Source organism: Taudactylus pleione, unplaced genomic scaffold (genome assembly GCF_031769625.1).
Source record: "Taudactylus pleione unplaced genomic scaffold, aTauple2 ptg000161l, whole genome shotgun sequence".
Lineage (NCBI taxonomy): Eukaryota > Metazoa > Chordata > Amphibia > Anura > Myobatrachidae > Taudactylus > Taudactylus pleione.
The window spans coordinates 275,152-298,642 of NW_028284563.1; the positions used below are offsets into that span (position 1 = coordinate 275,152).

Consider the following 23,491-nt stretch of genomic DNA (forward strand, 5'->3'; position numbering starts at 1 on the left):
ATTCAGGGATGTGATGAATTAATTGTAGAAGAGATTGGGCTATTGGATCTTTCATGAAAAAAATGTAGTACCTTGGCAAATGGAAAAGGGTAGTGGACTCAAGCCTTCTAAAGGATGGAGAGGTGGACAAGTGGAAAAGTAGCTCATAGCAACCAATCAGCTTATACCTATCATTTATATTGAAGTCAATGGAGAGCCGCAGGGTTATTAAAGTTTACTCTGCAGCTCCCACCGTTGACTTCAATGGAGGGAGCATTCATTGGCTGGGAGACGGGGTCTGACCTCTCTCAGCCAATGACCGCTCATACGCGGCCTTTCAAAGAAAGAAGCCGCATCTGAGCGCTTCAGTCAGGAGGTAACAACCATCCTGGTTGTTACCTGTTGCGTGGATTGGGATTTTCGTGTTTTGTTTTTTTTAAGAAGACCTTGGATGCCTACAGGGAGAAAGGGACCAGTCCAGGTAATGTAGGTGAGTATATGTGAGTGTGTATGTATGTTTAATAAACTTATACTATGTACGGTGTGTGTGTCCGACTCCTATGTTTATTTAAACATTTCTTTGAAGGTGAACTACAGGTACCAGCGGGCCCTTAATGCCCCGCTTTCTCCAAGTACCAGTATGCAGGGAAGGCTTGCTGGGACCTGCAGTTCTACTTGTAAAGACAATGTTTGCTATTCTTTATTTATACTACACCACATAATCAACCTGGGACCCACTGCCCAGGGGTGCTAGGGATAGCCCCGGGCTATCAGCCTTGGGTGCCCTAGAGAGGGGAACCCCTTTATTGGGGGGTCCCCAGCTCCCCAGGGATCTCCGGCCTGGGCTGACTAGTGTTCAGGGCTGATGCTGTGGCTGGGGGCCCAGTGAAAGGGCTCCCGTGGCTGTGGCATCAGTCCACGCTAGAAAAAGTCCGGTGCTGGTTCTGGAAAATACAGGGGAACCCTACTAATTTTTTACCCTGTATTTCCAGAACCAGGACCAGGTCAGAGCCCAGTGCTGGTTGCGCAGAATACGGGGGACCACTACATCATTTGTCCCCCAAATTTTGGCAACCAGGGCTGGTTCTGACTAGCCCGGTGCCGGTTGGTGCTTACATACGGGGGGACCCCTACATCGTTTGTCCCCCGTATGGTGCCCAACCAGCCAAGGTCCCTAAAAGCCAGGGGCTGGTTGCTCTTTTGGGGGGGACACATTTTTTTTTTTTAAACCTTTTTTTTTTTTTTTTCACAGATACACGGATGTTCTCATTGAACCATCCCTGCATCTGTGCTTATTTCACTACAGACAGATGCATGTATCACGGATCTCCCTGTGCGTGCATCAGTCTTTTTTTAATATTTTTCTTACAAATGACGCCACTCAGACGAATGACGAACGATGCATCGTATGGTGGGATTGTATGTCAGAGTGTGTCAAGTGTGTGGCCGGGACTGCCAGGGAGCTGCCGGGAAGTTCAAGGGAAAACGGTAAGATGAATCTTATCTTATGCTGATCGTACTAGTGTATGGCTGATACACTGACCGACCCTACTAGATTACTTTCTCACTACCCTGTGTGCTGTCCAATCTGACATGCTTGTAATATTTTATGTTTATAGAACTCTCTGGAAAGGAAATCCTCTCTGCCCTTTCCGTTGCTGATCGTGTCAGGGGACTATCCAAAAAGGTTTCAGCAAATCTCTGGAATCCCGAGGAAAGTGTTCGAAAATTGAGAGGACAAATTAAAAGTCAGCGATCCAAGCTTCTCTCAGACAACGCTTTGGAAGAGAGCACAGTGAGGCAACTGGCAGAAGCGGTGAGGGAACTAGAGGTGAGTGATGACTTTATTGCAAGCAAGATAGTAAGACTTTCTTATGCTGATCCCCATCATTGGGATCCTCAATCTTCAAAATCCTATGAAGCTCCCTTCGGATTTATACCGTATATACTCGAGTATAAGTCGACCCGAATATAAGACGAGGTACCTACTTTTACCACAAAAAACTGGGAAAACTTATTGACTCGAGTATAAGCCTAGGGTGGGAAATGCAGCAGCTGGTAGTGCCCCCAGTAGTAATTCCCCCTGGTTGTGCCCCCCAGTAGTAATCCCCCCTGGTAGTGCCCCCAGTGGTAATCCCCCCTTTTAGTGCCCCAGTAGTAATCCCCTCCTGGTAGTACACCCAGTGGTAATCCCCCCTTTTAGTGCCCCCTGTAGTAATTCCCCCCTGGTAGTGCCCCCTGTAGCCCCCCCTCCCAGTAGAGAGACGTAATAAAAAATAAAAAAAAATCACTTACCTGAAACCCCCGCTCCTGGTCCCGCCGCTAACAGCTCCTCCGGCTGCTTTGCATGGGAGAGACGTCATTACTCATGACGTCTCTCCCATTACCCACTGCGGGAGCCGGAAGATGGCTCCCGCAGTGGGAGCAGCAGCAGCCAATGAGAGTCTGACAGACTCTCATCGGCTGCTGATTACAACAAACACACAGCTGCCGGCTCCGTCCGGTCAGCGCTACACACTTCACTCGAGTATAAGCCGAGGGGGTGCTTTTTCAGCACAAAAAATGTGCTGAAAAACTCTGCTTATACTCGAGTATATACGGTAGTTTATCTGAATGGCTGGAGATTTCAGTGCTAAGGCTGGCCAAATCTCATCATGGATGAGAAAGGGCTTCCTTGTCTTTCGCTTTGACAGCCGTTTTGTATTTCATAGCAAGAGAATGAAGCCTCGTGTTTTTTTGTTTTTTTTTAGTGGTTAAATGTATAAAATATATAAAAATTTTAGTTTTTTTTTTTATAAAGCTTTACCCCTCGGACACTCAGTAAATGTCATGCCCTTTGTGTGCTGCCTTTAGCGTGTTGTTTCTCTAAAAGAGGTACCTGGGGGCAAAAGAAGCTTCAGTTCTGTTCCTCAAGTCTAGGACTTGGCAGGCTGCATGATCCCATCCTATAGCAATGTTGGCAGCAATTATGGCCTGGAGGCGTGATGCCTCCTGTGCATTACCATATCTGCAAGGATCGCAGTTGCAAAGATGCCTGCTCCTTCCCCGCACAGAGGGTAGGGGGGGTGGCTTCTGCTGCCCTCAGATAGGAGGAGGGGGGAGCAGGGAGATGGCTGTTTCTGCCCCTGCACAGAGGGGGTGGATTGCTTCTGTTGCGCCCAGACAGATGGAGGGGGGAGCAGGGAGATGGCTGCTGGTGCTAAAACGGTGTATTCACACATAGTGAATACATAAACACATATGAATTGTAATAATCAATGTGGAATAAAAACATGTGAAGGGGAGGAGCTAGGACCAGAAAGGGGAGGTGCCAGTACAGGAAAGAGCAGGAGTTGGAAGTTAATCATTAAATCACACCCCCCCCCCCCCTTAAAAGAACAGTCTAGATCCGCCCCTGAGATTGAAGCGTCCACATTTCGTCTATAGTTCAGCTTCATCAAGGGAACCTTGTGCTATTTAGTGGCTTGAGCCAATACATATTAGAACGTGGGCTTTCAATCCTCTAGAACTCATTGACATCACTGAGGTATAAGAATTGAGACTATCAATTCTTTTTGAATACTGACTCCGCTGTGCACAAGCATTAAGGTTGCTAATCACATATAACAACTTGTATTCCCCTTTCATTGTTTTCAGGTGTTTTATTGGGAGCATAGTTCCTGAGATCATAAATCTCTGAATTCCTGCTTGCTCTGAAATGTCCCTAAGGGGGACATTGTTCCTAAACAAAAGGCCATCTAGTTTAGTTGCCATGGCAGCCTGTCTAAGGCAAAAGGAAAATGGCATATATAGCTTTAGTTCAAAGCACCCTCCCCCTTACAGAAGGTAAATAAATTATGTGTACTGCAGAGCCTGTTATTATCTTGTAAGCACTAATTGTATGGAGAAATACAAAGAAAGACCTAATTAGGGCAATTGATATGTATTCTCCTTTTATTTAGATCCATAGACATTCACTTTAAAAATATCAAATTGATATATTGAAATATTTTATTTTTTTTAATTACGCTTAAATTAATTTTAATGTGGTAAATGCTCCCACGCTTCCTGTGGGCAGTTTTGGAAGTTTTATGGATCAACAATGAATCGGGATCGTCAACATGCCAAAGTAGCTTCCAGTTTGTGGCGTCATAATTAGCGACCAGTTACCAAGAGAGGAAGAAACATATGAAAATTAGAATTTTCTGGCTGCAGTCAGTAGCAAAACTGTCACCTGATCCCCTGAGTGTCATTTACAGTCTAGGAAGCAGTGTCTTGGCCTTGGGCCATGCCCATACTCTCCTGGCCCTGTAGTTAGTGCACAGAATTTCAATTAATACATTCTGCTAAGCAGAACTGTCGCATTCACAGTGTAAGTCATTGTGGGCACACTGCACACTTTCTTCATTGCACAGAATTATGATGTAGAATAAAATAGTGCACTCAGGGTGGCACAGGGCACCACAGGGCAGGGGGTGCTGTTTGGGCTTGTCAATTTTCCTGTTTATTATCATTCTCACTTGTAGCTTCCTCTTCTTTTATCCCCAGCATCTCCTGGCCTCCCCTATCTCTTCCCTGACCCTTCCCCAATGAAGGGGGGGAGAGGTGTGCCAATGCTCTCTATGGCACAGGGCACCAAAAAGTCTAGTTATGGCCCTGAGTGCACTGGAAGAGCAGAACTGGAATATGTGTCTGTAAATAAACAAGTGTTATTGTGGATTTGTCACAGGGAGAGCATACAGTGAAAATGATGGTGTAGAGCTCATATTACAGGAACACCATTGATGGTAGAGGATGGGTGATGTAGTGTCCGGGTTAGAGTAATATAGTAAAATAGCCGGCAACAGATATCTTGGGGTGTGGTACACCTCTAGGTACAGGTCAGCTTGAAACTTTTCTTACCTCTATGGTGTTTTCTCTGCAATGATCCTTCATGGGCTGACATTAATTTCAGTTGGTATTCATTATTCATGTAGGCGATCACATGAACCAGAAGTCATTTTTTTGCATAGGAATATAACCAATGTCATAATCTTACAACAGATGTAATATGGTTTATTGTGCCCCAGCCTTTTCCTGCTAATCATAATAGTTGAGAAAAATCTCCAGCCCCATCCCTGTGTCTCCAGCAGTCTCAGCTTCCCCGTGTCTCTCCAGCAGCATCAGATTCCTCCCTCCTGTGTCTCTCCATAGCCTCAACTCCCCCCTTGTCTCCTCCTCTCCTACATGAATCTCCATGACACCAGCTCCCCCCTCCCCCCTTATGTAACTCCATGGCCTCCCTCAACTCACCCCACCATCTGGTGTTTCTGCATGGCCTCAGCCCCTCTCTGCGTGTTTATCCATGGCCTCAGCTTTCCATGTGTTTCTACACCAGCCACATTAACCTCACCCGCCCTAGTTGACCATAGAAGAGACACTAGATTGTGCTGTTTCGGGGCAGTGAGTTTTAAATGCCAGATGGTGTTGGGTATCTGCTTTATTCCAATGGGCATAGTTATCAAACCTTTTAAAGAGGGCAAATGGAGGTGTAACTCATATCAACCAATCATGTTATAGCTATGACCTATCTAGCATGTTATAAAATTATAGCAACACCTCCTTCATGTGTACTCTTTAGAAGGTTTGACAAATCTCCCCCTAATGTGTGATAACGTACTGGATATTATTTTTATTGGTTATGTTCATTTACTGCCCTATCTACTACAGGTTGAGTCTCCCATATCCAAATATTCCGAAATACGGATTTTTGTTTAGCATGACTGAGATAGTCAAACTTTTGCTTTTTGATGGTTCAATGTACACAAACTTTGTTTAAGGCACAAACATTAAAAATATTGTATAAACGTACCTTCTGGCTGTGTGTATAAGGTGTATATGAAACATAAAATCAATTCATGTATATACACAACTTAGTTTGAGCCACCAAATTATCGAAAATATTGTATAAAATAATTGCAGGCTGTGTGTATAATGTGTATATAGAACATAAATGCATTCTGTGCTTAGATTTGGGTCCTATTCCCAAGATATTTAATTATAGTATGCAAATATTCCAAAATACGGAATATTCAGATGTCCAAAATACCCCTGGTCCCAAGCATTTTGGATATGGGAGACTCAACCTGTATACATCTCTCACTCTAACAGATTGTATTTAGTTGCACTGGCCTGCCACTAGGTTTGACAGCACCCTGTTTTTCTAGCCCTAAAATAGTACAGTCTGGTAGCCCCTCTCAGTTATATTGGTGGGGTGGTGGGGGCAGGGATATAAACTAAAGCTGGATACACACTACATTATATTGTTAATGATTTGGCTGATTCCGATGCATCGGAAGGACAAATCATTAATATTGTGCAGTGTGTGTGCACTACGTCATGTAGTGAGCGCTCCCATGGGGTCGTCATCTGCATCACCTGATCTTTTGTACATGCAGTCAAATCAGGCGATGCGGCGGGGGCCGGCATATAGAGCGGCAGGGCACCGGATCACCCAGTGTGTACTGACCACCCGATATGTTGGCCCGTTGGCGGGGGTCTTGTGTCGCATCGCTGGATACACATTGTACCCAGCTTGAGTGGCATATTGTGGGAGAGGACTGGGAGGAAATTGCTCTCTACATGTCACCTAGATGCATTAGGTGACTTACCCATGCTGCACGTATCTGTGAGTATAGGTGTATATTAAGAAATACAGACATGTGTATAGTGCTTGCTGAAGTATAAAGAGAAATCTGTAGACGGTGGCTGTATAAACCCCCAAGATACTACTCAGCCAATACATTTAGGTCGCCTCTGCCGCAAGCCTCTAAAAAGCAGCATCTGCTTGAAGCTGTTTATAGTGGCCAATATACACACGGCTTGGTACTAACACTTGTTAGAGACTAGTCTGACTGATAATACAGTCATTTCTCTGCTCTCTGCGCTTCAATTCCCCATACTCGGGGTACATTACAGATTATTGAGGAAATAACTTACTTCTGGCTTGGTCGCAGCCAGGCAGCGCATCCATAAAATGCAGATAAAAATACATTTCCTCTGATTTTCTATTTTTCTGCACAGATGGTGAAAAAGCAAAGTTGGAACGAAAAACGAGAAGTTTCCAAACAACTAGGAGAAAAGAGAAAGTGCCACCATGAGGTGAGGAGATGGAACAGCTTTATGAAAGTCTTCTCCATTGTATTTTAGAACCAAGTGGGTACATGGACTTTAGACATATGTACAAAGCCTTCAATTCTCCTCACTCTGCGGCTGCTTCTGAGCGAGATGCATCTGCGATTCTTCATTCGTGCGCCTTTGTACGACAATGCGACAATCCGACATGGTGTGTCGGTAGTCTGTGCAATTAAATAGAGAAACCCATCCCACCTGCTGTGTTAGCGTCCATGTACTCTGTTATGACAGTATCTGAATCTCTGCCAGTCCCATGCTTGCTATAAACTATTTATCAGAAAAGGAGTCAAGATTACAGAGAGACCACTAGAAGTACAAAGACGCAACAATATTTGAATACCCATCCAGGATACCCCCATGGCACTCCCAAAACACGTAAACCTGTTATCGCTCGCGAATGCACATGGATAGAGATGCATGTGACTTTGGACTGCTAAGTTGATGCATGTGCAAAGCAAGATCTCGGACAAGGACTCATGCCCAATAAGGGAGAAAAATTGCAGAGTCCATGCATGAACTTTTCATGTCTGACTTGGAATGTCAGCCCCTCTATTGCTTATCACTCAAATACACTTTCTGGAGTCAAACTTATTTTAATGCATGAGGGTCCTATATTCTGCCTATTTTGGACCTTACTGAGAGTCCCACTCCCAAAGGGATACCGGTCGATTAGTCCACAATAAAAATGCAGACATTGAGGTCAACACCAGATGGTCGACACATTCTGAAAGTCGACAGTAAAAGGGTCGACATCATCAATAGGTCGACTCTCATTCTGTTGATGTGTATTTAGGCCGACATGGATAAATGCACGACAGTTAAAAGGCCAACATTTAACATGTTGACACATGATTTTTTCTGATTTTAAGGGTTAGGGGTTAGGTTTAGAGTTAGGGGTTAGGTTTAGGGTTAAGAAAAAAATGTGTCTGCATTGTAGTGTTGACATGTTATGTTGACCTTTTCAACCATTTGACCCCGTCGGCCTACATACAAGTTGACAGAATGACCATGTCGACCTTTCTTTTTACTGTTGATATTCAGAATGTGTCAACCTTCTGAATGTTAACCATTATACTGTTGACCTTTTGAACTACACCCCTCACAAAACTATTATACGCATACAACGTGAATAATACGGGTTGGGTACAGGATGCCTGCGCTTGGGATCCCGGCCCGGGTCAGAAAATAGACATCTGTCAGTAGGTATCCTAACCCCTCCCCTATACCAGTGACGTGTGGTGAGGTAAATGGCTCGGGAGGCGCTGGCTAGTATCAGAGCCAGGTTTACACATACATATATGAACCCGAGAGTTCATGTGGGCCATTATACAAAGGTGCAGCAGTATACAGTGCTGGAAATGTGCTGAGTTTTGATTGGTGATGTGCGGAAAAGGTAGACAGGCTGCTAGCACTCTCCTCTGCCTGTGTCAGTGTAATCACTCCACCCCCACCCACCGGAATTTTCCCCTGGCTGAGGGGCACACAACGCCCCTCTGTGGAGAGTGAATAAATTTTTTGTGGCCACACCTACATTCATTAGGCCATGCCCCTATTTATTCCCAGGCTCAGCAAAGCTCACTACGTTCCTGTGGGTAACTTTCCACCTGTCCTCTTTAGATTGCTTGATAAAAGAGGACAGGTATTTTTTTTAATGGCATTGATTGCTATGGGCAACATCTCCATTTCTAAAAACTCTCACTTTAGTAAATATACCCCAAGCTGTCTCTGCAACTCATCACTTAAACCTTAAGGATATCTGGTTGACCCAACATAAAGTACTCGCCACTTTGTAATATGAGTGTCTGTTAAGATTAAAGACAGCCTCCAACATCCAGACAAACTTTATTTAATTGTCTGTAAATGTCCATTTTATCAACCAGAGTTATTGTCTGGATGATGTCAAGGCCTTGGTGGAAAGCACAGGATGAAGCTGTGTTTAAACAAGGATAACTTAGACCATCTTTATTACTGTGTCTACTTTTGCCCAGAGTATGGACTCATCCTGTCTGTTGGATTCCAGATAATGTGTGTTTTAGCTATTTATTAATGTTAAAATAGAAAAATAATGGAAATTATAATTTCATTTTACCTGTCTGTTCTGCAGAATGAGTGCAGTGATATGCTATGTGCTATATATTATTTAGGAATGCCAGAACTGTTTGTGTAACAGAATATCAGAAGGCTTGTCTGAGTCCAGATATGACCAGTCTCCCCACCAGCGGCTTATCCATCTCATTAACCAGAGTAGAAAACAACAGCTTAATAAAGATGGTGAATTGGCCGGAAAGGACAAATGTACAGGTATCACTAAAATGTGCTTTACAAATACTGGGGCTGATTGGTGTTGGTAAAACCAGGCTGCACTATAGGTGGGGCAGATGTAAAATGTACAGAGAGATTAAGATTTGGGAGGAGTGTATGCAAAAGAAGATGGTATTTACTCTGCATGAATGTATGAAAGCACAGAGCAACAGGTAAAACAATATTTCTAACTTGACAACTTATTTAAAAACAATATTTTGTTGACGTGCCATAGTAACCTACATTTCAATACAATTAAATCACATTACAGTACATGTAATACAACAGGAGCACTATACTTGCTAACGTATAATAACCAAGAGGCATGAGCGAAATCTAATCTGGTATATTCTAACTGCATGATAAACCTTATACGAGCATGACAAAAGAGTGACGTACTGTACAAGATCAAAATGCATTGTACCGTACAGTTATATAACAGGAACAATGTCGTGACAAGGAGCCTAATTCAGAGACACCCAGCTGCGTCTATTGGCGCTCGCTCGTCTGCGACTTTATACAAAGTCCTTTCCTTGTGTACATGTGTGTGTCTGACTGTGCAAGGACTGAGACGCCCACTGTCAGCGTCCGTACACGCAGTAAGACTGATAGGTGTGTAGAGTTACAACTGCCACTCTACATGGATACAATTGGGAAGCGTGCACGCTGCGACTTTGACGCGTGCGCAGTAGCCAATTTCCAATATTCTTTGAACAAGGTATTTTTTTTAATGGCAAGTATTTAAAATGTATTTTTATTTTTTTATAAAAGTGTTTACAATTACTAGTTTTGTTGTTCGCTAAGAGGAACTGAAAGCTGAAGTCTTTGCTTTCAGTTCCATGGCACATCCAGGAATCGGCTAGCCGGGTCACGTATGCAATTATATCTTTACACTATGGCTGGTGATGCAGGCAGTTAACCCTTACTGAGCCAGCATGGCCGAGGCAATCATTCCGCTGACCCGTTTGCGACCGTCAAACCTGCATTTTGAACTGGTTACACATTTTGAGCATCTGTAGATCTATATATAGTAAATGTGGGTTAGGGGTCCATTTCTGAGATGTTCGGTACAGGGCACCGCTGCTACACCTTTGTGCTATGCGAAAGCCGCGGGAGGCATCTTGTGTAAAAAAGACGCCCACTGCCGGCTTCTGTGATCCTATAGCTGTGTCCAAAGATGCGAAAACAGCTCCACTGTGTGAACTTTGGGCGGCCATCGGAAATCTGAATAACCCTCAGGTTGCTCAGGATGGTCGGTAAAACTAGGCTGCCGGGGTCAGTGAAACTGTATCCAAGTCACTTGTGTCAGCACGGCCAGAAAACGGGGCCAACCTTTACATTTAAAAAGTGTTTGAAATTGGGTTTAAAGTACTGGGTGAGGTACTTCGGGGTGCTGTATGGATGGGACAGGTGATTTAAACATTGCAGGTGGCTGCACCAAGTGTATTTTTAAAACATTTTACAAGTGCACTTTTATGACACAAAAATATACCTGCACCCATTTTCTGCACCCGCAATTTAACTGCAGCAATACATTTCTACAAAAAATATAGCTTTTTATCATTTTTCCCACACTTATACAAATATGCATAGAACAGCCATTTGACACAATTTAAAACCCCAAATTAGTTTTATTAGGTCCACTAATACACTTCTATATTGATTTCCTATGTCAGTTAGGCTTTTTATGGGGTACAGACTGATTTTCCCATAATGTGCTATACTTTTCGCTTGTTTTACCATGTGCAGTTTTCACACAAATGCGTTTTTGCATCTTTTGTAAAGGACGCAAAAATATTGCACCAAAACGCACACGCACAAATTGTGTGAAAAATGATCAGACATAAATTTTTTGCGGCTAATTGAATGTGGCCCTATATCTGTTCACCTGTTGGCTGGAATCTTGTTTGAGGCAATGTGTTGAGCTTCTAGAAAATAAATGCAACAGCTGACAAATACTTTTTCAAACTTGTCAATCAAGGTGAGACAGACCCGAAACAATCCAGAAGGAACTGTAATCTAACACAAGGAGACAATGTAAAGTCCAATGCCGGGGATCCTTGCACCCAACACACAGCACCTAAAAAGGTACAGTATGCTTCTACTGAGCTTATATAGACAGGTCTTGTGCGAGATTGCTATCCATCATAGGAATTCATTATCTGCACAGTTACGTATTCATTAATGTCCGTATATACCTCTAACATGCAGCATGTTAGCTTCCGATCATGCTGTGAGATACAAATATAACATTGCTCTTATATTTGTGAACATGTATAGAAATAAAAATCCTACTTCGGGGGAGATTTATCAAATCTTCTAAAGAGGAGAAGTTATAATTTTATAGAATCTACTAAATAAATGAAAGCTAGAAGCTGATTGGTTGCTAAGGGAAAGATCTGCTCTTGTCCTCTTTAGAAGGTTTGATAAATCTCCCCCCAAAAGGTGCCCATCCACTTGTAGATGTGGGGACTACAGCATGATTACTACATCGTAATCGCGCCGTCGTCTCCCGCGGGGTGAAGTGCATACACTGAACGTTCAGACATTCAGTGTATGCACATCAATCATCCCCGAACATGGGCAACCTGACGACGGTCATCAGGATGACCGTCTTGTTCGGGTGATGATAGATGTCGGAAACGACCAGCAGGCGCACGCCTTGCTGGTCATTTTAAACATTTAAATGCCCGATTTGCAGCCGATACCTGAGCGATTGCACGATTACGAGGTCGTAATCGGGCAATCGCTCAGTATTATCGGCTAGTGGATGGGCACCTTTAGAGTGGCATATTGCATGTGGTTGGAAGGACTTCCCCAATGATACATACGGTTTCATAAGAGGAAGAATAGCTTTGAGTTAGGTTGTTTTTTTAATTTTACAGTTATCGTAGGGAGATGTATTTATTGGTTATTGCAAAATAGTTGGGGTACAAGGAACATTGAAATTTACCATACAGTATATACAGTTGTGCCAGCCGCTTGCCATGTGGCCAAATGAAACACTCCAGTGGTCCAGGGTCGGATTCGGCCAGTAGCCTGAGTGCTGCATTTTGTACATTTAAAGACAGTATTATATACACTTATACAGTTGATTCTCCAACCATAGATACTGTATATAGAAATACTTGAAAACATACAGTACATATAATACATATGACACACTGGGGAAAAAAAGTAAAATTGAGGCAATACTTTATGTTAACAATCGAATTGTATTCAAATTCACTAATAAAAAAAATGTTTTTAGGGGTATATTTACTAAGCCAGGAGTCTTTCGCATTTAAGGTGCGTTCTTCGTTGCCGGCATCGGCAAGTGTGTATACACTTACCGATATCGGCACCCCCCCGCTGGGTCCCACCGATGTCGATATCGTTGCGTACACGCATCGTCTAGTGTGTACCCACCTTTAATGTTATTGCCCTTTTAAGTCTCAAAGACAGAACTGTATATTAGTAATTAAACTCGTTAGAATGTTTTCTAGTGTCTGCCTACAACTCAAAGAAGCAAAGGAGAAAATATCAAGAAGCTTCCTAATGGTGATTAAATAATAACAAATATATAATTATATAAATAAAAATAGCAATGATTAAATAATCAATGATAAATAATTAGCAATACATATATTTAATACGATGATGCACAAAATATACTGAATAAATTGCATCAGTGTATAAAACTAGGACCTCGATTCAGACCCGCTTGCTAGATGCGTTCGCACGCAGCCAGCATATGCAAATCCGGCGATCGTAAGGCAAGGCATTAGCACGTCCACTATGTCTTTAACGTGCGATCGCATTGTGTATGCAGACGCCCATCGGCCTGTCTTAAGACACCCACTTGCGCACGTCATCTCCAGGAAGTGTGTGCAACCATCGGTAACATCGAGCACCATCGGAAGCGTTCATAGCACTTGTGGCTGACCATACCCTACCGCAAGCACTGCGAGCACTTCACTGTAAATTTCAGCCAAGTGACATGTACTATGACGCTGTCTCTTAATTATGCACGCCTCTGAAACGGCATTAAGACGCTCAGACGTACCTGTGTTTGCACCTCCACTCCACCGTTTCTAGCGGCCAGCCCGTCTCCACCCACAAACTGCTTCTCCTGTCACTCAATAAGCCGGGGTGTCTATGCGCAGCGAGCAAATGCTTCCCGATCGCTCGGTCTGGTTCGCGCACTGCAATGCGTACGCAGATTGCAAAAATCGGCTGGCTGCGTGCGAATGCAGCCTAGGGGGCGGGCCTAAATCAGGCCATAGGTTCCAAACAGAAATTATTACCGGTAATGGCAGCACAATATCTGTATAGTGGGCCTGATTCAGTTGTGGACGCGGTGTCGATATTGAGCGACTGTTAGCCAGTGCGCATGCGTGTAAGCCACCCTGCATACCAGTAGTGATTGAATTGCGATTACGCTCACACAGAGTATTTATTCACAAAGTGACAGGTAGCCAGTGTGTGGGGGAGGTAAGGGGGCCGTGGTTATATAAACGCAGGTATGTCGGACTGTTTAAATGCCATTTTCTGAGTGTCCATAAATTAGTCGCTGCGTTCTTGCTCGTAGGAACAGAGAGTCTGATTCAGAGCCGGACACAATCAACCGTTCGCTCGTACGCATTCGATTGTTTTAAACCACGCATGCGTCCGGTTCTCATTGCGCATGTGCAGCCGGATCATTGCGGTCATTTTTCGTTCGCTCGTATACACAATGAACAGGAAGTGACCTATGTAATTTGATTCACAGAATGTTCCATTTATGGGTGGTAACGGGGGTGGAGATGAGAAAACGCAAGCGTGGCAAGCCGTTTTGTGGGCATACATGTATTATCTTGTGCGAACGTCCAATTTGGAAGGTCTTTTGGATACATCACCGTGTGATCCAGTTTCCATTATGACTGCTCGTTCAGCTTGTGGTAGGGTATTAGATCTCGCAAAGACGATGGTCTCTTCGTAGCTCCCTTAGCGAATCGATGTTTTGCTATTCTCCTTTACAAGGCACAAGACTAATCACCTAATAAGTGGATCACTTGCGAGAAGGTGATTTTCAATGTCCATGATTTATTAGCTAAATTTGGAACGCATGTTGTGTTCCTATGTTTGTGTTTTGAAATCACAGCAATCACAAAATAAATGTCTAAATAAAGGTAAAAATGCTTGATTTTTTTGCTATATTCCGTATGCATTTTGTTGTCAGATTTATTTTGTTTTTAAAAAGCCCAACACATTTTTTTTACATTTTGGTTACAATACAGAAAGACAATCAGCTACTAACTGCTTTGCTTGTGTTATTGTTTACCTACCTGTTACCTTATGTTTTTTGGATTTAAATTTTTTTTAAAGTATATGACATTTTTTTTATGTATTTAAGTATGTTTGTTCCAGTCCCTTTTAGCCATTTGCTAATGAATTTGACACACATTTTTTTTTTTTTAGGGATTTTTATTTTTCAAAAATTAAATGTTCACATTTTGTTAGAAATGTGGCTTTTTTTTCAGCAAAATGTTTTGTTTTTTTTACATCCAAAAAATAAATGAATGTAAAAAAAAAACAATTCACAAGAAAGGAGAGGGAGGTTTGGTGTAGCAAAAATATGGGGCAAACACAGAGATGGAATTTGGGGCAATTAGCCAGTGCTGTCAACGACTTCTCCCCCGCTTGGCTTGATGTTGGAGGGAGCATGACTTTGTCTGTCTGGTTGTACGGCGTGCCTGGGCAGAGGTAGCTGGTGTTTCCTCTGGGCTAGGCATAGGGCTAGGCACATTTGGAGGGATTGCCGATGTTGCGCCAGAGGTGGAGGGCCCTGATGTTCCAGCAGGAAGGGAGACAGGCTCCAACATGCGCAGGCGGATGAGCTGCTCCAGGGCATTAGCTATTCTGACATTGGCCGCAGCGTTTGCCTCCAGGGCGTCCGCCACCCGTAGCAGATTGGCGTCCATCCTCATCAGAATCTCGGTGTTTTTATCCGTTTTATCATTGAGATCTTTGAGAAGGGCCACTGCCTGCGAGGGGGAAGGCCCTGGACTGTCCGCCACAGGGTCCCCAGCCGGAAATACTGCTTCCTCCCCTGCGGAGCCAGCAGATCTACTGCGGCCAAACCTCAGTTCTGGAGCAGACTCGTCCTCCTCTGTGCCTGTGTGAAAAAGAGAGATCATAAAAATATTAGTACATTTGTATATTTATTCAAACAAGTTTTTCAATCATTTATAACTAAATTACCTGCAGCAACATCTGGAGCCGCAAAGTCTGGCATGTCTGTGTCCATGTTGGACACGCCAAACACCTCCTCTTCCTGCACACACCCCTGTGCCAGCTCCTCCAAATCTGTTAGCTCCAATGACACAGGGGTTGGTCCACCACCTGTCCCCCCTGCATGCCTACCCCTATCAGCAATTTTTTGTTTGTTTTGATTTGTTTTTGTTTTAGATATTTGAAGTTGCTCCATGTTGTTTAAAAATGTATGGTTAGTTTTTTTACTAAGTTTTTTGAAATTTGGAAATAGGTTACAGCATTTACGTACCGGCATTTGACCTCTTTGGTTGAACGGACAAAATCACCAACCCCATTGACAGCACTGGCTATTTCCTCCCACAGTTTCCATCTCTGGGTTGCACCCATATTTTGGGGTGCCTGTGCCAGGTTATCAAGGCACTTTTGCACCAAAGCCTCCATCTCCTTTCTTGTGAATTGCGGCTGCCTTTTGAGTTTGGCCCTGGCCTGGGTACTTGGCCCCGCAGCCTCCTCATTGTCAGTCTCAACACCTTACAAAAAAATTATTAAAAATATATATATTTTTTTTGTGGTAACTTTAATTTTGGAGCTACTTACTGTGAGGTCCTGGATTTTGGCTTTGCTGCTGTTCAGTGGACATGATTAAACCCTTGAATTCAGCAGACCCATTGTGGGCTCTCGTGACGTTTTTATAGATGCGTGTGCATTATACGGGCGCATCTATTGTGCGTCATTGATTTGAGCGGGAAAGTTTGGTCTATTTAAGGCTTTTTTGTGGCCTTGTTTCGGGGTGGGTTGTTTGAAGTGGTTGGAGTTTGAGATTGTTGCGGAGTAGTGGTTGGTTGCGGAGTTTGTTGGATTGGAATGGGTATGATATACCGCCGGCCGCATGGCCGGGAGTTCAATTTCCGTCAGCGGCAGCCCGACAGGAGCAGAGTGCGACGCAGCGGAAGCTCGACAGCGCTGGAAATCCCGATCGTGGATAGGTAAGTATCCACTAACCTAACCTCCTAACCTTCCTTAGGGGTGCCTAACCCTAACTTCCCCCCCAAGTGCCTAACCCTAATCCCCCCTCTAAGTGCCTAACCCTAACCATCCCCTTCCCCGCTGCCTAAACCTAAGTCCCCCCCAGGGGTGCCTAACCCTAACCCTCCCTCCCCCTAGCCTAACCCTAACCCTCCCGGGGGGGTGCCTAACCCTAAGTCCCCCCCGGGAGCCCTAAACCTAACCCTCAACCCCCGCGGCTGTCCGCTCGCGGCGCCCGGCATCACTACGATCGTGATGCCGGGCGCCGGTCTAGATGTAGAACGCCCGTCGGGGAAATGCGGGCGTCTACATCTAGACGCCCGGCATTTCACCCTTGCCGGGATAAGACAGTCGGGAAGCTGGCTGCCGTTATATAGGCAGTCGGCTTCCCGATTGCTTCCCGTTGGATTTGGTGCGAGTTTTCTGGGTTTTTTTTTCTTTCGCATTTTTGCGTTTTTTTTCTAACAGTTTTTTTTTGTGTGTTGAAGTAAGTTTTGTGGTTCGCTTTTTGGGTCGATTTAATATTGCAATTTTTTTTTTATTTTTTAATGTTAATACGTGTTTCCTTTTTTTATTTTATTTTGCTTTCGTGTTGTGGATCGTGTTTATTTTGTTGTGATCGTCTTTGTGCGGTAAGTGTTTTTTGACATACATTAGACCCTGTTATTTTTATTAATTTATCATGTTTTTTTAAGGGGTCACACTATGCAGATAGGTGTACGTTAATTTTTTTTATTTTTTGCCAATGTTTTTTTTCCAATAATAAAAGCAAAATGTATTGCATATATTTTGCTCATCTCCTGTCTGTGGCTTTAGCATACCATTTAGCGTTATTTTATCACCTCTATTGCGTATATTTTGCTCATCTCCTGTCTGTGGCTTTAGCGTACCATTTAGCGTTATTTTATCACCTCTATTGCGTATATTTTGCTCATCTCCTGTCTGTGGCTTTAGCGTACATTTTAATTTTCTTGTAAAAACCTAGAATAACAACATCATCTGTGTAGTGCATGCATTCTTTATCTTTTAGCCTTAGGCTGTCTTTATCTTGTTAATTTTTACATTTTTTGTATGGAAAATCTAATTCGTAGGTTTACTTCAAGATGTCACTGCCTAACCCTGAAAGATTCTTCTTAATGTGTAAAAAAGATAAGTATATTTTCTCATTGTTAAATGTTGGAAAAATAACTACATTGTCTAACATTTCAGATTGATGTTGGGCGAATTATAGTGGCGATGGTCCACGACCCCGACCAACCTGAACATCCTCCTAGGCGTAAGCATCGTAGGCGTGCAAGGCCCCAGATATTTAGAACACGTGTCACCCTTTTTGGAATGCCTGATGATGTGGTTTTAAGGCATTATCGCCTACCACCCCAAATCATCTTTCATTAATAGAGAGTGATCTTGAAAGGCAAATTAACAATCCAACAGCAATACCACCACTTACGCAGTTAATGTCGGTGTTACATTTTTGCGCCTCAGGATCCTTCCAGACCACAGTTCGCATCATTGCAGGCATTTCCCAATCCTCCTATTCAAGGATCCTGAGGGCGGTAATGGATGCACTCTTTAAGCACCTCCATCATTTTATTAATATGCCATTGGATATGGGGTCCCTTAATGTGGTTAAGCAAAATTTTTTCGAATTTGCAGGCTTCCCACACATCTTAGGGGTTGTGGACAGCACTCACATACCACTTCAGCCTCCAGCAGCGCTGGAGGCAATATTTAGGAACCGCAAACATTTCCATTCAATGAATGTAATGGTGGTATGTGATGCCTCCCTCCAGATCCTGTCCCTGAATGCCAAATTTCCAGGAAGTGCACATGATTCCTTTGTCATCCGGCAATCAGGGCTTTTGCACAAATTAAACAACCTACAAGCTGGTGATGCGTGGCTTCTGGGTAAGTGGTACCCTTAACTTTTAAAACAAACACTGTTTACTTAGAAATGGTACTGACTGTTTTTTTATTTTCACAGGAGACAGTGGTTACCCTTGCACACCCTGGCTGCTCACTCCTTATTTGGTTCCTACACCAGGGCCACAAAGTCAATATAATTCCGCACTTAATGCCACCAGGCAGGTGGTGGAGCGTTGCATTGGCCTTTTAAAAGGCCGATTTCGATGCCTCCACAGCTCTGGTGGCGACCTCATGTGCTTGCCAGCTATGGTTTCCAAAATTGTGGTCCTGTGTGGGATATTTCACAACATCGCCATAAGGAGTGATGTCCCAATGCAGCCAGAGGATGCCTTGCCTGAGGATGGCCCCCCCGAGGTTGGTCAGAGGAGAGTGTCAGGGGGGCCATACGTGATGAGGTAGTTACACGCTTTTGCAGGTATTTGATTTTCCTTTTTTTTTCATTTGTTGACATTGGGAATAATGAAAATTATGTGTGTTAACTATCCTATGTTTTGAATTTTAACCTTTTTTTTTTTTGCAAAATCCAAACAACAACCTGCTTACTTCATGAAATTGATCGCCTGTGACAATAATGACTCACAAATGACCTTTACACATGGACAAATGTGTTTCTTACCTGATTTGGGACAACATGTTGGCATGCACCATCTTCAACCAGTTCTTGATATTGATTTTCAACTATTTGTGTGTATATTTTTTGGATTGTGAGATAATGTGTAATAAACAATTTTGATATTAAATAGTTTTTTTTTAACATGAAAAACCAGCAAATGGACAGTACCTTTTAAATTAATTTCCAAGTGTTTTTATTTATTTATTTATTTTAAACAAAATAACAATTAACAACATGTTTGCATAGTTTGCCCAGCCTTTTTTCTTCTTTATTTTCCTATTTTGGGAGTTGCATTGATAATTTTTAAGAAATTAAATAACTACATAAGGGTATTTTAGCGAAACATTATGGAGTTAATGTTAATTGTCCAAATTAGTTGAATGACAAAATATGTCTTTAAATTCTTGGATACCACTCTTTGTTTTTTTTATTTTTAATTTTTAAAGAATAATTAATCAAAAAATTTAGTCTGGCACATCGTTTCCATTTTCATATGCAAATTCAAAAAATCCAAATTAAAAAAACAAAAACAAACACATTGATTGACCTTGTGAGCTAATGTTTGAGTCAATAAATTAGATTTGTTTAAATAAACACATTTTATTAACAAAAACAAAAAAAACAACATATTAATGGGGCAAAAATACTATTAAATGGTCCATTGACACCAGCAGCTGGACCAAATGGCCCCTCATCTCCATAATATGGGCCAAAATCTCCTGATCCCGCCTCTTTGGGTCTGTTGAAAGACAAATATGTGTTTTAATTAAATGTGAATTTTTTAAATAAAACATAAAAGAAAAACAGTATGATTTACAAATAAAAATAGTTAACATACCATGCAAATTTTTGAGAGCTTGGTTTGACATTTGGACGGTCGTACCTACTGCGGGCGAACGGCTGATTGCGTCCGGCTCTGAATCAGGCCCAGAGACCACTGTGTGTCTGGAGACCCGCTATGTCCGTGGCCGCTAACTTGCTCAGAAGGCTAGTGGCCGTCTGATATGTGTTTGTTTCCAATGTTTCCGGTTTTGTTTGTGTGAGCGTCGTGGGTGAGATGCTGTCAGTGGGCGTCTCTAAGAACTGGACGGTGAGTGACTCATTAGCATGTTTTCGCAATTGCGAATCCGTGAGAGATGGCATTTGCGTCCACGTCTGAACCAGGCCCAGTATACAGAGTAGCATAAAGACACAATGTATTTAAAAAAAAAAGCAGCAGAGGAGAGGCACAGTCAGTACAGCTTGTAAAGCATTGATCAGTGCGGGTAACGTACCATGTACTTCCGAAGCACTAAGCTGCTGACCTACAGTAACAACCCTCTGTTATATAATCACTCTTCGCAATACATGTGTCTGAACAGCGGGGGGCATGCCGGTGACAACCGTATCACAGGCCCCCCTCAGATCAGGATGACCTGTTGTAATAGGACAGTTGGGAGGCTTGCTGTACTGATCCAAAAAGCAGAAGTACAATCTCTGGTGCAATCACCTTTATGGCATAACTAGTACTTAAATAGCAGAAAAAGACTAACAATCATGTAATGTCCTTGAGGAACAACAACCATAAATAACAGCATACAACGTTGGTCATTAAAGTGCATTTCAGGCATCAGGGTCTTTTTTTTATCGAAATGTATAAGCCCTAAATTCTATGGAAATGAAAACATCCAGTTTCCACAGCATTTAGGGCTTCTGCCTATTTATCAAAGTCCCTCTCCTTAATGACGATTCTCCTGTCCTTAGTGATGACGCTCCTCTACTAGTGATGACTATTGCCAATGGAGAACCTCCCAACAGTCCAGCTATTTGGGCACTGTCCCACCTGTAGTATCCGGCGGTGGGGAAAGGGTGGAAGATGTCTCTCTCACCTGCTGCTCTGCATACTGTAGCATTAGAGAGAGGCTGGGGCAGCACAACAGCTGGACATGTCAGTGTGATGAAATACATCCAGGGCCTGATTTAGAGGTGCCCGCAGCTCAAACGTGGTTGCAATTTCTCATGGATTCGCAAGTGGGAAAATATGCAAATATCAGCTTGAGCATTCCTTGTGTACTTCCGTGCACCGGACTGAGCAAACCCTGCAACAGCCACTTTGCAAAGCCGATCAATGCTGAACTGTGCGGGGTGGATACGATCTCCACCATCGACGCACCATCAGTCACAACGTTGACTCCTTAAACAGCCCCTGCCTGGCACAGAGCCTCCCTCGTAACTTTCTCAAAATATGGCTGCGGTGCTGCATAAGAGAATGCAGCCCCATGCCGAAACAGCCACATGACACTCACATAACACCCCCATGCCACCTCCTCTTTTTGCAATCACTTTAGGTCACCTCCCAGTCTCCACTTTGAAACGCCCATGGATCACAGATGCCGTCTGAAGTCATAGCGATGTCATGCGCAAATGCGTACACTATCGAACACATTGCTTTGCGCAGTAAGGGATCTCTAGAATTTCTGGGCATGCGCAGTAGCAAATCGCTCAAATGCGCACACATTGGTACTGCGCACACCTCTGAATCAGGCCCCCAATGAGGACACACCCCCATACTGCAAAACCACACCCACTTTTCGTGCACATGTCAAATGTTGAGAGAGGCCATGCCAGGGCCGTAACTAGGGTGGTGCAAAATGTGCCATGACACAGGGCACTGCAGGGCAGGGTGCGCTGTTCGGGCCTGTCATTTTTGGTTTATAATAATTTTCACTTGTAGATTCCTTTTCTTTTATTCCCGGCATCTTTTAGTCATCCCCATCTTCTATCTGGCCAACTCCTCCTTCATGTGGCCACCTCCCCAAGCACCTTTAATCACATCCTTTTATTTAACACACACAGCTTTCTGCCCCACAATTTCTAATGGCAGCCCTGAACACAGCCACTGATTCCCGACCCAGGTGTTACTAGCATATCTTGAGTAGGGTTGGGTATAAAATACCGGCAGCTGGCTAAATACCGATGCTAAAAGCCCAAAGGTGCAGAATTCCAACAGCGGTGGTAAGTAACCTAACCCTCTCCCCCCCTAACCCTCCCTTAGTGGTACCTAACCCTTACCCCCATTCCCGTACCCTAAACCTAACTCTCCCATGGGGGTGCCCAACCTTAACCCTCTCCAGGAGGTGCCTAACCCTAATTCCCACCTGGGGCCCCTAAACCTAATCCTCCCTCCTGTGGGCTAATACACATACTTACCCCGGATCCTTTGCTCGGGATTCCGGCAGTCGGGATGCCGACACCAGTATCCTGATCCCCTTCAGGATAGCGGCGTCACATTTTGTCAGGCAGCGGGATTCCGGCATCGGTTATATGGACGGCCGACATCCCGTCCACCAGCATATTCACTACATTCCCTTGAGTACCCTTACTGGTGAGTTCAGATGCCCCTTTTTCGGGAGCACGTCTTATGTCCCTATTTGAAAAATAAGGGGGGGTACCAATGCGCTTTCTGGCCCAGGGTACCAAAAAGTCTACTTGCGGCTCTGGGCCATGGTAGCCTTCAATGGGGGTTTGCGGTTATGCTTCCCCTTGAAGAAGCCATTTGTCAGACAGCAACATTACAAATACAATTGCTGTCTTCTAATTGGTATTGCCATCTCAGGGTGGGTGTGATTAGCACAGATGATATGTGTGGCGTCATACAGCTGGTATAATCCGTTTCAGGCATGAGGCCTGCATAATGGTTCTGCAGTATAATGTGATGGGCTCAGGCTTGTATAATAAATAGTGCTTATTGTGTATAGAATGGCGTCATGGACATGGTTCTATATAAGTAGGGAAAGTTGTGTGGGGGGTGGGGGGGAACAGTAGACAGGGGTAGCAAACAATTGACAAGGGAGCAGCAAACATTAGAAAAATGGTGACAGGCACAGGAGAGCCAGGAGAAAAAATATACATAGTCAGGCAAGACAAGCCTGAGGTGACAAAGGGGTAAACACGAGGTAAATCAGGGTGGAATGAGGGAAAATACATAATAGAGGCCGCTAGTCCATAATGGAGGAGGTGGCAGTGCTCTCCTCACACTAGAAATGAACGAAGCCTACTGTATTATGTGTATATTAGAAAAGTATTACAGTTCTATATCTGTGTGACTCATTTCATTACAATTAGCAGCTTGTTTCTGGCAGAGCGTATTGTCCGACTGTCTGGGGATGGAGCTGGAGTTCTCCATGGCACAAGCACGAAGGGAGTGGCTGAAGGAGCAGCACAGAGCGCTGATCCAGAAAGAGCAGATGGGCCTAGAGGAAGACAAGCAGGCACGAGAGG

At 43.6% G+C, this 23,491-nt stretch overlaps 1 protein-coding gene across 1 annotated transcript in view; it reads left to right on the forward strand.

Moving 5' to 3' along the window:
• The window catches only part of LOC148521500 (uncharacterized), an 86,412-nt gene that overhangs the window by 32,825 nt on the left and 30,096 nt on the right, over positions 1 to 23,491 (forward strand). Inside the window, exons 5-9 of the mRNA XM_088475047.1 lie at positions 1,599 to 1,810; positions 7,021 to 7,098; positions 9,276 to 9,432; positions 11,414 to 11,520; positions 23,353 to 23,490. Coding sequence (XP_088331173.1) covers positions 1,599 to 1,810; positions 7,021 to 7,098; positions 9,276 to 9,432; positions 11,414 to 11,520; positions 23,353 to 23,490 — 692 coding nt within the window. The remainder of the gene's footprint in view (positions 1 to 1,598; positions 1,811 to 7,020; positions 7,099 to 9,275; positions 9,433 to 11,413; positions 11,521 to 23,352; position 23,491) is intronic.